The sequence below is a fragment of the Chelon labrosus genome (genome assembly GCF_963514085.1).
Source record: "Chelon labrosus genome assembly, chromosome: 9".
NCBI classification, from domain to species: Eukaryota; Metazoa; Chordata; class Actinopteri; order Mugiliformes; family Mugilidae; genus Chelon; species Chelon labrosus.
In genome coordinates this window covers 8234099-8250881 of record NC_140359.1, presented here as the reverse complement: position 1 = coordinate 8250881, position 16783 = coordinate 8234099, and the positions used below count along the sequence as shown (strand labels likewise).

Here is a 16783-nt window from a genome sequence, read left to right as displayed (position 1 = left end):
CAGCCTCTGACTAGTGTGGTGAGCTTATCAGGATGACTTAGAAATGTTGAGACATTGGAGCATAACGTAGCTTTAAAGTGAAAAAAATAAAATGAAATAAAAAAACAAAAAACAAAAAAAAACATTTCCCTGGATTGTAAAGACAGCTCCAGGAGCCATAGCATCCACTGCAACATTTCAATGATTTGTCTGGCACGCACACAGATATTGCAGGCAACCCCCGACACCCTGCAGCAGTGAACTATATTTATATTGGTACATTCTCTTAAAAAGAAATAAGTTACTATTATAAATGAGGAAAAATTAAAAACAGATTCGATTAATTCATCCTCCATGAGATCAAGCTCTGCTCCGTTTATCCTGTGGATCAGCTGAAGCAAACAGCATGTACAATTACCATCTGGGTATTTCCCAAAGGTAAGGGTGAAATACACTCCATAAGCAAACAAATATGTGTAGCACTCACTGCACATTAGTCATCAAACGTGCATGGGTAAGCAGAGTCACAAACAGAATGGAGAGTCCACAGAGCAGATTAAAAGCATAGTTCCACTCTGGAGACCCTGTGAGAAACAAATGTTTCGGAGGCGTGCGAGTGTTTGATTTGTAACCTCCTCAAAGGACAATCAAGTGGAGGAGTGTTGCAGGAGAGCAGACAGAGATAGAAGCCAGTGAGGAGAAGGATTTACTACGGGGTGCAGATCACTTGTTGTAACTTGTTGTCACATAAAGAAACAATGCCTATGGTGGGGGCAATAAATCCAAGCTCTTCCATTCTAGTTTGTCAGGTTTAGGTACTGGGATGATTCCTGATATGAATCTTGATATAATTATGAAGTCAGCAGAAATACTTCTTAACCTGTGTAGCATTACTGCTATTTCTTGTTTTTATGTGTTCTCTGCCAACTGATGCTTGTATTGTAAATTCTCCTAGATTGGTATTTTCTCCATCTGTTGTACTGTATCATCTCACTGTGGCCACTGAACAGCGGCACCGGACAGGCTGGCAGTGAAACTACTTTGTGTTGGCAGTTGCTGAAAGAGAGCAGAGTCTTAATCGCACTCTTTTCCCAGGCAGATTTTCTCGGCAAGCAATTAATTTTTGGACTATACCAGCTCCATTATAAAGTAGCAGAGATATAAAATCTCTCTTGCAGTCCATAACATCTTTAGAGAAAAATGTACAATGGGGCATTAATACAGAGTCAGGACTAAGGTGACATTAAAAGATAACCACAAAACGAAGCTCTATTTAACCAAGGCGCAAGTCATAAATAAAGAAACATACATCGGTCCCATAGAGAAGGCAGCGCCACAGCTGACAAAACCAACTCAATCAGCCCTTATCATGATTTGCATACAAGCACATGATTGGAAAAGCACTTCCTACCAGTCAGCTGTGAGCGAAGAGGGGACTGCAATTTATGACTGAAAGCCCACGACAGAAGATTGCAGAATGATGGGGAAAATGATAATAAAAAGTATGTTCAAACATATTTCAGCATTAAGTATGAATTGTGTGGTGCATAAAGGGAACAGCTAAGCATAATATAGATAACATTTGTTGGTACAGAGTTCACTGATTGTTGTGTGGCGACCAACAAGGACACATTAAATCCTGTGCGCTTGGTGCCATTTGCTGCTTGTAATAATTTTTAAACAAAGTTGGAAAACACACAGACGAAAAATCTTTAAAGCACCTTTTTGTGCAGTTGATTTCCAATAAAATGAGGGAAGATTTTTTTTAGTCATTTTTAGTGCCATGCATTTGCATTTTGAGTTTCTTTTTATGAAAATGTAATTGTGTGCTCACCTGGACTCCTCACAGGGAAGTGGCTTTTACACAAAAGGTCGTCTCTGCAGTGGCACGACCCTCCACCCACGCCTCTCTCCAAGGGGCCTCGCCTCAGGCTTTATCTGGGCTGCCAGCCCCACTCTCCACACTCTTACTGTACAAACAAGCACAAGCCCGTACACACACTCCGAGCTGTAATTACTGTCAGGGCAGGCTGTGCAGACAAAACAAGCTGCATCCAAGTTGCTCTAAGGTCCTTCCATCTGGCAAAGTGTCCATATAGATTCACCTTATTGTGACTATTTTTGAAAACAACCGGAGACTGACCGATCAGAGAATGACTCAGGGACTGGATAGCAGTTACAGAACACATTATTATCAGGTAGGATAGGAAAACAATAATTTTATTACACACTGAGATGTATTTATCCAAAAGTAACATCAACAACCATCAAAACAACTACTGCTAAATGTATATACATTTTACACAAAGAAAAACTTACAGAACAAAGTTAATGATTTTTAAGATATTGTTGGTTTTATCAACTTAAATGAAGGAGGACAAAGTTCAGCAAAACCCCAGTGTCATAAGACACAATACGACCTGGCAAAGCAATAATTTGGCAACTGTATCATCATCATGTTATAAAGCCTGTTGTCATCTTAAATATGTGCTCTAAAACTCATGGACAAACTGAGCTGCTTTAACCTCCACCGCACCCATGTGATCCAGAGGAAGATCTTTAAGACTTTAAGACAACCAACATCTGAACCTATGCAGTCAAATGACCAGGATGATATAATATTGTAGCATAAGGACTGAACAAAACGTCTTGGCACACATAGTTGATCATAACACCTTTCGAATCCATTTTGCCGACTTAGTGGACAAACAAAACCACAGCTGTGGAAAGAAACAATTGACTTCTAATTCAAACAAATCTGTTTTAGTGAAGAACGTTAAAAGAGCCCCCAAAACACACCAAATGAAGAACAAATAAGACAAAGATGACAATCGCTCTTTGACTGGCAGCTGATCTAAAATTATTATTTAAAAAAACAGAATCAAACTCACTGCATCTTAAATTACCTTTGTCTGTGTGAGTTTACAGAACTCAGCACTGGTTCCAAAACCATAGCAACCATTAATCCAAAGTCCAGCATAGAGCGGCTGAGTGAACGTGGTCTTGACTCTGTGGAGGAGAGTCATGGTTTCGGAGACGCTGTAGAAAGACAGAACACCTGCACCGTGATCCAGGTACACTCTGGAGGAATGAGGACCTGAGACAAGAGTCTGGATATTGTTGTACAAAAATGTGTAATTGTCTTGGTAGCAAGATAATGCCCAAGATTTATTATTATGTCCAAATCCACATTTGGTCCCCACTCTGCTGATATTCTTGTAAGCGACTGCTACATCAACTCCTCCTCCTCTCCACTCCACCTCCCAGTAACAACGACCGGTCAGGCTCTCTCTACTCAGAGCCTGGAACCATCCAGCGAATCTCTCTGGGTGACGTGAATAAGACCGCTGTTGTTTCATTAGTTTAACCTTTCTGTTCCCCTCACACAGTAACAGATGTATGTTTGCTGTGTTTGGATCCAGTCTGATTTCGCATGAATATTTTAAGAATCCGTCTCTGGTCTTTGGCTCTGGTTGTGATGGTAAAACATCATCAAACATCACTGTCTGTGAGATTTTTGGAAATTTCTGAGGTTTCTCTCTGACCTCTGACACAGCTGCTAAAACATCCTCAAGTTCAGAACGGATATTGATGCGAGATGAGTCTGTAGATCCGCTGAGCGGTGACAGTGAGGGATAGCTGTGTAAAAACTCATGATGCTTTGTGCATGAGCGCTGCTTCAGCTTGGTGTCTTCCTTCTTCAGCTCAGTGATCTCCTGCTCCAGCTTCTTCTGATGCTCTCTGACTCTTCTCGCTGCAGTTTCCTGCTGGGATTTGATCGGCTGCTCCACGTGAGAGCTTATTTTCTGGATCTTCTCACTGCCCTCCTGGCTTTTATCAGCAGAGTGATTAATGGCCTCCACCTTCTGTTGAAGCAGCTTCACATCTTTCTCCCTGTCCTGTATTCTCTGGTGGATGTTTTTTTGTCTCACCTCCAGTTTTCTCTGCCGTTCTGCCACAGCTGAGACTGTGTCATGGTCTTTGTGGTCATCCTCAGAGCACAGATAACAGACGCTCTGGCGATCGGTATGGCAGCACATCTTCATTACCTCATTATGACAAGAGCATATGTTCTCCTGGAGCTTCTTGGATGGATTCACCAGCTTGTGTTGCTTGACTGGAGCTGCATCGTAATGAGGCTGAAGGTGTTTCTCACAGTAAGATGCCAGACAGACAAAACAGGACTTAAGGGCTTTCAGTTGTCTTCCATTGCAGACATCACAGGCCACATCTCCAGGTCCAGCATAGCAGTCATCAGCTGGAGCAGCTTGGAATCCAGCCTTCTTCAGCTCCCCCACTAAAACTCCTAACAGGGTGTTTTTCACCAGAGCAGGCCTCGGTGTAAAGAGCTGTCTGCACTGTGGGCAGCTGTAGATATTCTTCTTATCCTCGACATCCCAGATGCATTTTATGCAGTTTATGCAATAGTTGTGTCCACAGGGAATAGTCACCGGATCCTTCAGTATATCCAGACAGATGGAACAGGAGATTGTGTCTTGGTCCAGCAGAACTCCTTTCTGAGCCATTACACCTCTCAGTGGCAGTGACTGAGCTGCATGTGTTTCTTCAGTGACTGACAGCTTGAGCACTTGGATGACTGGCAGTTGAATAATCTGTTTTAGTCCAACGTAGAGGAGGGAGGAGTTTTCAGACTCTCGTTCTGGGAAAAGCGCTGACCTGAAAGAATACGACTAAAAAGCATAAAACAATAAAACATAATTACTTGGAGCAAAGTTTTATTGGAACAAAGTACAAATCACTAAACATAGTGGCATTAGTCTATGTCTAACATACAATAACTTATATAAGTGTGGTTCCATGAAATGTTAAAAGGACTCAGCTCAGCGTTGCTAGACTCGATCAGGCCCATTTAGCTGTTAACAAATTAAACTCAGTGGCACATGACCACGTGTATGACCACGCCACTGTTACTCCTCTGTCCACCACTGCATAATCAGTTCCCAACAGAGCGACTCCAGACTAACTTTTCCCTTTATGTGGGTAGTAAAAGTTCGGACTGGCAAAAAAAGAGAGAAAACAATACAAAACAACTGACATTAATGCTTTTTCAAGTGCAGCATCCAAGATTGTTCAACTTGGCCTAAAAAAGCTTGCAGCTGAAGGGGTTAAATCCTCCATTTATTTTGTGCCAGCTTGTTTTGTTATTATCCGTGATTGTTTCACGACAGCTGTATTATTATCACATCTCCAGCCTCTGCAGTAATCAGACGTTCATTCATTTTCACTGTATTCTGACTGACTGCACGGTGATTGATGAGTGAAGTAAAACTGTTCAAGCTGTTCCTATTGGATGAAGTTGTCTATCTATCTATCTATCTATCTATCTATCTGTCTATCTATCTATCTATCTATCTATCCTGCAGTATATAGACAGTGGTGGTCACCCCTATCCACAATACACTCTGAGCCAGTCCGTATTTTTCTGCCTGCCTTAGTGATTATTAAATTCATGCCCTCATTGGGATGGCTGCTGCCTTTGGGGAGTTGCTAATAGTTTAGCATGCTAACCACCAGGTCACTTGATGTAGGAAAGGTATGATAAAATGATGCTGAATGGGAATGTCGTCATTTTCCTCCAGTATAACAGCAAACAAACCCTATACGACTATTTTACAATATATGAATATATTAAGTTGCCATGCACCTCTGCCATTTCTGAAAACAACTTCAAAAATATCGCATCTATTGTACCCAGATCTTAGAGAAATATTCCACTTATGATGTTGTGAATGTCATGAAGGAGGAGTTTCAATCTAAAATTTTAAAAATTCTTTATTTAAAAATGTGCAAAGAATTCAGGGTACAAATATCTAGGCAATCAACAAGCCACAGGGAGCAGGAAAAAAAATCAGAGAACAGGCAAAAAGTCTGAAAAGTCAAGTAGATCAGCGTTTGTAATTAGACCAGGAAACTGAATCAGAACTATGAAGAACAGCTGGAAAACCTGATTTGTTATAGTTCAAAAACAATCTGGTCCCGGGTGGTAATCAACAAGAGATTTATTTACACCAGGGTGAGTATTTAATTGACTGGACACAGGTGGTGCAGAAAACCGTCTGGAAACTCAACAGGAAGTAAGATTAACTGGACAAATTATACAACACTTTTTAAATTTGGGAAACAGGGCTGTATATTCAATGTTTATTTTTAATAACTCTTTTTCATATAAAAAAAATAAAATGATGCAAGATTTGGATATAAATATAGACTGCCTGGCCAAAAAAAAAGTTGTCACCAAAAAAAACCCAAAAAAACACTCTAATATTTCGTTGGACCGCCTCTAGCTTTGATTACAGCACACATTCACTGTGGCATTGTTTTGATAAGCTTCTGCAGTGTCACAAGATTTATTTCCATCCAGTGTCGCATTCATTTTTGACCAAGATCTTGTATTGATGATGGGAGAGTCTGACCACTGCACAAAGCCTTCTCCAGCACATCCCAAAGATTCTCAATAGGGTTAAGGTCTGGACTCTGTGGTGGCCAATCCATGTGTGAAAATGATGTCTCATGCTCCCTGAACCACTCTTTCACAATTTGAGCCCCATGAATCCTGGCATTGTCATCTTGGAATATGCCCGTGCCATCAAGGAAGAAAAAAAAATCCATTGATGGAATAACCTGGTCATTCAGTATATTCAGATAGTCAGCTGACCTCATTCTTTGGGCACATAATGTTGCTGAACCTAGACCTGACCAACTGCAGCAACCCCCGATCATAGCACTGCCCCCACAGGCTTGTACAGTAGGCACTGGGCATGATGGGTGCATCGCTTCATCTGCCTCTCTTCTTACCCTGATGCCCCCATCATTCTGGAACAGGGTAAATCTGGACTCATCAGACCACATGACCTTCTTCCATTGCTCCAGAGTCCAATCTTTATGCTCCCTAGCAAACTGAAGCCTTTTTCCCTGGTTAGCCTCACTGATTAGTGGTTTTCTTAAGGCTACACAGCTGTTCAGTCCCAATCCCTTGAGTTCCCTTCACATTGTAAGTGTGGAAATGCTCTTACTTTCACTATTAAACATAACCCTGAGTTCTACTGTTGTTTTTCTTTGATTTGATTTCAGCAAATGTTTAAGTGATCACGATCAATCATGATTTTTTTCCGACCACATTTCTTCTTCAAAGACGATGGTTCCCCACTATCCTTCCAGTTTTTAATAATGCGTTGGACAGTTCTTAACCCAATTTTAGCAGTTTCTGCAATCTCCAAATGATTTCACCCTTCTCAAACATCTTTTCCACGACCACAGGATGTGTCTTTCGACATGGTTATTAAAGAAATGAGAAGCTACTCATTGCATCAGTTGGGGTTAAATAACTTGTTGCCAGCTGAAAGATAATCACCCATGCAGTAATTATCCAATAGGAGGCTCGTACCTATTTACTTAGTTAAATCCAGGTGGCGACATTGTTTTGGCCAGGCAGTGAATTTTTTGAGTCCTCAAGACGAAAAAAAAAAAATAAAAAATCTGAAATAAGCAAACAAGATGAAGCCAAGCCGTCAGCTCACAGTTGTTGGTCGTCATAGTAACACAGCAGGCAAGGTGCGCAGCAGTTATAAATAGTCACTATCTGAGTGAGTGAAGAAAAGATTTGGCACTGTAAACAGAGCTCAGTGAAATGATGATGCACCTCAACCCTGAACACACTCTGAGTGAACTGAACAAGCGTAAACCAAGAGAAATCAAATCAGACTGGATGTTGTGTTGAGAGCTACTTGGCACACAGCTTTCAGAGCTGAGGTGAGGAGAGGTGAGACTAGCTGTCCCAAACTGGAATGACTCTGAAATCACTTTCTTTATTCCATGCACTCATTAGCACTTTATTACCCTTTCAATTAGATACACAGAAAATTCCAAGTGAGTTGTAAATTGACACTTCTGACACATCACGATCACTGTGCATTATCACTGACAGATATTGTGTCACACAAATGTTTATTTCTGCAGATGTGGTTTATTGCACTGTGGGAGTGTTAGCAGAACGCAGTACACATGCTATAACCACTATGCTTTTCCCCTCCCATGCAAATGTTTGAGATAATTAAATAGCAAGAATTTCACATGAAGAATTTAGCCTGTATTAATCATTCATTCATTTTCTGTAACCGCTTGTCCTCTGGAGGGTTTCGGGGGGCTGGAGCTTATCCCAGCTGCCACTGGGTGAGAGGTGGGGCACAACTTGGACGGGTCGCCAGTCTATCGCAGGGCTAACACAGAGAGACAGACAAACATTCACACTCACATTCATACCTACGGCCAATTTATTTGGCCAATTTATTTGGACGGTGGGAGGAAGCCGGAGTACCCAGAGAGAACCACAGGGAAAACGTGGAAACTCAATTATACTTAATTACACACACAGAAAGGACCCAGTCGGCCGATGGATTCAAACCCAGAAACTTCTTACTGTGAGGTATCAGTGTTAACCAGGCCTATATTAATTCACTGAATATTTACATTAAAGTGAGATGTGACAGATAAAGGATGGAGATTGCCACCCCCCAAAAAATCAATGACAGCAATAGTTATGTTGTTGATAGTTGTTTATGTTCGACAAAGCTTTCATGTGGCAGCAGTAATTATGATGGGAGTAAAGGAGGTAATTCAGTCCACGCAGAAGGAATTTTGAGGATGACGGTTGGGTCAACAAAACACTGGATTAACAGCTGTTGCTGTCTGCTGTTGAAGCCTCAATGTTTCCCAAAGCTTATCAAAGCACTGATTTTAACCCATTACGTTGTCTTTGTCTAACCAATATTTAACCATAGCATTGTCACGTCACACCTTCATGATCTTCACCTCCATTGTGCGTCGTTTTCTGTTAGACAAGTTGACATAAATGAGCTTTAAGGGGTTTTTGTTTTGTGTGTCATGTACACACAGTAGACCATTGTGTAAACAAGGAACTAGAGAAGGAACTTTTAAACGGAGGGGGATGCACAACTTTTTAGCTGTGCCATTAAACTGATGGTCAGCGTTAGAATTTCTAAATTTCATTGTCATACGTATTTAGCTGTTTTTGCCACTGTGAAACAACGGGAATAACTACTACATTAGTTAAGGTTACAAGGTAAACTCTATTGAAAATGCATTGTTTACTTATATTTATCATGTTGTACAAACACTGCACGTATTCTCTGGCATGATCTGAATTGTCCCGGCAAAGTAATTATTTGATGATGTCCCAGCTTAGATATGCTGGGTTTAAATTTAAGGTACATAATATCTTAAGTACATAACTCTGTACTGTACTACAAGTTATTTCTGCACTAAGCTGAATAACCTTTCCTTGAAAACTATGCTAGGCTGCAGGGCAGGAGACTAAACCAATCAAAGTAATATCAAGAAAGAAAGGGAGGATGTAAGAAGGTGGGAAGGAAAGAGATGGATGCAAACAGCTTTTGCTGATGAGGGTGAGCCAGTGGGCCGCTGGCTGTTTGTTCCACATCAGAATGTCAAGCAGGGCACCATCAGCCTGTGCTGAGTCACAGAGGTGAAAATAATGTCAGGCGTTGGAGAAGTTGGTGTCACAAGACTACCAGGACCCCAAAGTCACCCACAACTCAAAAGCTGTGCAGACGAGGCTGAATACTACCCACACTGCATCATCACAGATATGTGTGTGGTTGGAAATAGACCTTTAGTAAACATGACTTCTCTGATATGTGTAGTTGTTGCTTTGTGGTGAGTGTAGCACATTAGGACATGAATAGGAGGCTGCAACAAGGCTCCAGTGTCTTTACACCACAAACCACAGGAGGATCTAGCAGCTAAATATCATTTCAACTAGCAGAGACACATTTACTGATGTGTGATGCTCACCTTGCTTTTCTGATCCACATTGTGGGAAAGTTGTGAAAGTGAAGTTGTGAGTGAGCTGAGCAGCAGGCAGCACCAAATTATATGGGTCTATCTGTGTGTGCATGTCCACGCCATCGCAGCTCCACCACTGACAGTACAGCTGGCTCAAATCAGTCGTCCAACAACATGAAGCACTGTGGCTGTGGGCGGTGTGAATGCTGTCACTCCTGTGACAGACCAGAGACCTGGACTGGAATTGTTTTGTTCGACTTTTTCTCAATAATGACTAAAAGAACGCGTCTCTGCAATCAGTGTCAACTTTTATTGATTCTGCATTTGTACTGTATCCCACAATAAGAGTCAGTAGGAAGGTGGATGATGGGTAGCAAGAGTCTAAATTAGTTGACATTGCTGCAGAGATCTGAGTGCAGTAGGCCCTACTGGTGGGTCACACAGGGTCAAATCAATAATAGGCTCTATATTTATCTTGTCATGGGACCAGGAGAGAAATAGAATCTCTGAGATCTGACCTCTGGGAAATAACAGGCTTTTAAATGTTAAGTATTTGTATGACGCTGTCATTTATATTCGTTTTAGGGCTTGTAAGGCAAAATAGATAGATCAAAGGTCATTCTAGTCTACAGTCATGCTAGTAGCTTTGGGATTCTGTACTTAGACAGAGCAGTGCCATGTGCAACATACTAAGTTCAGAAAGGCAATGCTAAAATGCATATGTTATTCTGGTATATATGTATATTTACCTATATTTATTTAGAATAGGAGCAGGTAAACATTAGCTAATTAGCACTAAACTTTACAGTTGAGGCTGCTGCATCACATGCATGAAGACAACAACAAAAGCATGACAATGAAAGACAAACAATTTGGTAATATTCTAATGCTGGAAAAAAATCTATATAACTAAACAAAAATCATATGAGAATATCAAAATGACCCCAGACAAAATTCATGAAATCACATACAATTAGTTCTGTGGTTGATCAGACTCAGAAATATACATTTACTTTACCTCGAAATGTACCACTGCTTGGCTTCCTTAATCCTCAAATAGGGGTTTCAAAGAGTGAGTGATTATTTCATAGACAGGAAATTAATTGTAAGGGTGTTACGCTCTGTGCTCGTCACATACATGGCATCTAAAATGGGAGCGCTTGGCCCAAATCTTCTCAAGGGAAGCTTTTAGTTTTCATTCGCTTTTCAGCCCAGAGCTTAACATTTGACAAAGTTGCCACCTCAGCAAACCACATGATTATTCTAATATGACTTATAAGTATAAAGAATTTTTTTTCCCTCTGCAGTCTGAGAAAGTTACTTGAAAGGACAGGTTTCCGTTAAGGCCAAGTGAGGACATTTTCAAAGTTAAACATAAACAGCGGTGTATTTTCCACCTTTAAATTTATATCCCTGCAACGGATATGTGCCTGTGCAGATCCGGAATAACAATCAAGTTTTATTGAAATATTTCTGATTCAAGATTTATTTAGATTTAGGCTAAAGACTGTACATTTCTTTTGCTGTTCCAAAGGATCCTGTTTACTTACTTACTTAAAGCCTCTGGAGGACAGGATGTATTCTAGGGTGCTTTTATATCATGAATAAATAATAAGGTTGCGTTAGAGTGACCATGGCTGAACAGACAGTATTAGGACCATGAGTTTCTTAAAGAGTGGTTTTGAAGCTAAATGTGGGTGGCTTTGGTCGTCGCCATCTTTTGCTGTGCCTGACTCTACATAGCTTCCATCAAATCAAAAGGAACTTGAGATGGCACCCAGCTCTCAAAACCGTCATGCTCTTAATTACACATGACTTTAAGCTTTGAGATAATTTAAACAAGCAACGCGATTACATTGTTACCATGAATGAGAAAGTTTACTATAAAGACCAAACAAAATTTTTGTTTTCGTCTCTAATGAATGTTTATTTCTGCTGTAATGTTCTTATTGTCACGTGATCAGTGGCTAGCCGACATGATGCTTAAAGCACCATGGCACAGCAGTGAAGTCGACTACCCGACTAGCCTGTACAACCACTAGTGTTTGCACTCACAGCAAGAAGACTCTAAGGTTTCAGCTGGCTGGCTGGGGCTTTTCTGTGCGGACTGTTCTCCTGGGTGGTTTTAATGTTATGCCTTATCGGTGCATAAATACCCATTACAGGCCTCCATGAACATTTTTCAGTACTGACATCACATAGCTGTATAAGAGCAAACATTTGCTAATGATGGAGAATCCATACTGAGCAACCACTGTCATAAACAACTGTACAGCCCTTTCCTCTGAAATCCCTTTCAAGTGCCGGCTTGAATATTCATTAGCGATCCTTCCCACTTGAAGATGTTCTAGAAATCCCCTTCTTATTGAGCACAGACATACTCACCCGGTTAAATAACTGCATACAAATGTAATCAACTGCACCTTTGAATGTTAATGGTAAAGATGGGAGACACTGAGAAACAGCTTTGATATGCATGATGCGATTCTTTCCTTTTTTCTTACAGCTCATTCTCATTCACTGGACACAAAGCCTTGTTTACTAAAAGGTGCAGGGGATCCAGCTTGGTGTCATTACGTAAAGCTTCTGCTGTAATTTATCTTCCAGTGGTGCATCGTGAAGTCAAAACGTTGTGATATGCAAAGCCAACCAGTCCTGTCAAGCTTGTTCTCATCCTACCATTATCTGTTTCATTGTCACTGTTTTACTGGTGAAGGTGTGGGCCAGTCAGCCAACCACAGAGCCTGTCAAACTGTCAGCCGTCATGAAAGCAACTCACAGCAATCAAACGTCAGGCAACCAGTGGGGTAGTAGAGAGGGAGTACAAAACAACAAAAAAAGCAAAGAAAAGGTAATTACAGTGGTGAGTGATACATAATAGAGAGTTTTATAGATTATGACAAGAAAGAAAAAAAATCTTTTTAGCTTTGTTGCTATGTTGTCCAGCACAGTATATAGAGCAGATCCTTTCAAGACATTTAGTTTTAGAACTGGGTTGGCTGGGCAAAAAGATATCTGTGCATTATTTAAAAAGAAAACTCACGTAGGACTATTTTAAAAACAAAAGTTATTCATCTAAAAGGAGTCTCAAAGGAATCCAGTTTTGCCTCTTTTAGGCACTGCACATCTGTTAAGTGCAGCTTTTACTGTACAAAAACACCAAAATCTAAGATCTTGTTCTTCCCCATATAGCCATGAATACATTTCCAAACATATACAAATATGTAATACATATATAACTGAAACAACTGGTTATTTATTACAGAAGTAAGGTTGATGCAAATCAACAATGCATTGATGATAGGCGATTTAAACTTTATGTAAGCTGTGATATTGATAAAAAGCAGAATCATATCTTTTACAAAAATACGCCACCAAACATTCATCATTCATTCATCTTCTGTACCCGCTTAATCCTGTTAAGGGTCGCAGGGGTCTGCTGGAGCCTATCCCAGCTGTCATCGGGCGAGAGGTGGGGTACACCCTGGACAGGTCCGCCACCAAACAGTGTGCAATTTAAATGTTACAGTATACTTGTCATAGATTACTGTCTGGTTTAATGTTTCACAGCTTAAGGATGGTCTGTTTCACTTGCATTTAGAGATCCTTTGCTGTAGGTTCACTACAATAGTTTTCAAATGCAAAAGCCACACTTGGAAATAACTCCAGACGGTTTCTTCTGCTAATGAAGGAATATGTCACATCTGTCTACTAAGCAGCTGTTATGTATTTTTTTTATTAAGTAATTGGAAACCAATACATTGATATTCATTCTGATAGTTTTAGGTCACATTGTCTGTTTAATGTTTTTTTCTTTTTTTACAACTTCAACACTTCTACAGTCCTATCATTGCAACGCTAATAATATGTTTTTTCAAAGACATTATTATTATAACTGTAATGTTATTACTGAATACTCATTTGAGTAGATAATAGTGAGTAGGCAAATGTTAAGAACTGAGTTTGACAAGAAGTCAAGAAGTGGTATCGGTGCTTCCCTGGTATCAATAGTAATGTTTTGGTTCCACTGCATAAAGCTGTTTAGTGTGGCCTTCTGTGATAGATAAACATGTCATTTAAGAATAGCTGTAGTTTTAGACATAAATGTGGGCTAATTAATAAATGAGTGGATGTACACACATATTCCCAACATTTTTTTTTTCCCTAAAGCAGCTCACACATTGACATCCCTAGCTGAGACTGATAAAAGGAGGCTTGCTGAGATACCAGTGTCTCACTTCATTCATGAGGCCTCTGACAGGAAGTGACTCATTCCCGTCTGCTACAGTGTCGGTGGGGAAGAGATGAGCCACATGACCCCAGTGTATGATTAATTAGTGATCATTATCCTATCTCCGCTCCTCTCAGTGGGTGTAGTGCTTTTGTCCTGGGCGTTATTAGCATAGCTAGCTGCAACATCAGCCGCTTTTCAACGTGACTCTAGAACACGGGAATGTGTGTGTCGCAGAGGTCTGGCAGAGGCTGTCCGATGTATAGGCCTCAGCGACATACTAACATTTCTTTCTTCCCTGTGAGATGGGGATGAAGAAGAGAAGCCAGGAAGCAGGGAAGGAAGGAAGGAAATGTTCAATAGATGGCAGCAAGGGTGTCATTAGACCTCTTTCAGAGGGGCGTTAGCACTACTGTGACCGAGCTCCAGTTAATAAAGAGCTCATTCATGGAGAAACACAACGGCAAGTTTTAAATAAATATCTATTCATGAAAAAACATGCACACAGTTTCATGAAATGGTAGCGTATCTGCAACTATCTTTTGATTGCTTTCCTTAGGCAAACTCTTCAGCAGCATCAGTTAAGATACTATGCATATGCAAAAAGGGTTGATTGTAACAGCAGTATAATCCTGGCTGCTGATGTCAGATGATGATTATGCTGATTATTTCATCCAGTTCACGTATTTGAGGATTAAGGCTGGATACATTTGTGAACTGTGTACTGAAGTTTGAAATGTACTCAGGATTTACTGTAATTGTTTGGCTGACGATGTACCACGACGGCACCTTGCAATTAGCTGATCTCAATCAAAACTGTTAAGGGCATGATAAAAAAAATTTAAAAAAAAGGTCATTACTTCCCGTTAAAGGTGGGCGGATCATGATCTAAACTGACTTTAAGCAGACATGCATTTCTGCAGATTTGATATATTTTTTCTTCCCAGATGGAGACTGATCATCAGTTAGTAAGGGAGAAGCCAGAGTTAGAAGAAATGACTCATGATGAATGGCAGCGGTTGAAAAACATCACATAATCTCAAGGAAAGACATCGCTGCTTACTCTAGTTGCATACTTGACTTGTATGGACGTCTGGCGTCCCACTTTCAGACAATGTGATTTTCATACACAGTATTTTAGGAATGAATTGGACAATGTTTCTACTTGTGCTTTGCCTCCAGTGGGGGAATTAGCACTGGTTTGCCAAGCCTGGAGCAGCTTTAGGAAACACATATTAAATAGAAATCTAATAGAAAATACTGTAAATATATTAAAGATATCTGTTGCTGCAATTACAATCCATCATTGAGTTACACTTGCACAGACACACACTACTTCCTCAACAACTTCACTCATGGAATAGATAAGTTCTGATTTTGGAGTGCACTCAGCGGAGGGAGTGGTGCTCAATAACAGCAGCAGTAAATCCTAAGAGCTGACCCTTCTCTTAACACCTACTCTCACAGACCACACACCTTCTGATTACCTATCATCTGGTGTGCTGCAGCCATCAGACACTCCAATTACATCTGCTAATGGAGCAGCCTCTTCTCCAGCCTTGTCCTCCATCCAGGTGTGAGGCAGCTGCTGTGAGATAAAAAGCTGAATTGTCAGAACTCAGGAGAGTGGTACTTGTTGTTTCGAGACTTCTGTAAGCCAAAAGTGGAAAATGCTAATTTATTTGAAAAAACAACTATTTACTCATGCAAACTTTATGTTCCTTGAAGCCAGAGGTTTTATTAAAAGATCAGTTGACACTGAAATATTGCTGGGAAAAAAAAACGTACTGGGTTGTATCTATTAGAGGTGTTCAATCAGTGGTGCTATGGCTGGTGTTTACCAGCTATGAACACCTCTACAAATCCAACGTGCTTCACACACAGAGAGCTGTCTTAAGATGCAGCTACCATGACGTGCAATTTACGACTCCAAGAGCCACCAAGCTGCACGATTAACAGGCTTCAATTCCTCAACTTCACTTTCAGTCCAGAACTAATATTTTTCACATGATTTTTAATGGCGCCTGTGACATTTGTTTTAAATGTTGCCTAAAATTTGTGTAACTAGTTTTCATGAATGAAGATATACTGTATTTAACTGTGATGCTATACAAACATAGCATATACAGTAGCTACTGCTAAGTCCAGCAGAGGATTGAGCACAAATGTGAAATTTTGACACATTAACCTGGTAAAGATACAACAATCTGCCAACAAACACTTCAACTAAAAAACAACACTGTAGGCTCAGGGCAGACTTTCCCAGGCTGTTTCCAGTTATTATACTAGAGTAAACTAACAGAGCTGCTTGTGTATTTAGTGTACATATGAGAGTGGAACGGATTCTCCTACTTAAAACTTGTTTATAAGACAATTCGTATGATAAATAGGTGTCAATGTGTCATCTAAATTACTGATGCATGATTAGGTTGAAATATGCTCTTAAAACCCCTTGTCTGCCTTTTAAAAGCCTAGCTTGGTGTTTCCTTATTTAACCACAAAGTCTTTGTTGTTAGCATAGGCGAACCCTGCGTCTTACCCCGGACCACTGGTGTAAATAACTCCCTCTTTTGATGTGAAGTAAAAAGACCCCAACTTAATCAAACATCAGCATTCATCTTGCTTCTTTCTTCGAACCCTTTAATCTCACAGTATTTGCTAGTGTGGGCCTCCTCTACATTTGCTTATGCAATATGGCTTTTTGAGTTATCTACTCCAGCTATAAAAACT

General features: G+C 40.4%; 1 protein-coding gene across 1 annotated transcript; it reads right to left on the bottom strand.

Moving 5' to 3' along the window:
- Positions 1-2876: 2876 nt before the first annotated feature.
- On the bottom strand, positions 2877-5311 carry LOC311493172 (tripartite motif-containing protein 16-like; the record flags this gene model as incomplete). Its single annotated transcript, XM_084551733.1, has 2 exons — positions 3748-5311; positions 2877-3618 (listed from the first exon to the last, which is right to left on the bottom strand). Exons 1-2 carry the CDS (start codon positions 4503-4505, stop codon positions 2877-2879), a joined length of 1500 nt encoding a protein of 499 aa, XP_084407859.1. The 5' UTR covers positions 4506-5311.
- Positions 5312-16783: the final 11472 nt, after the last annotated feature.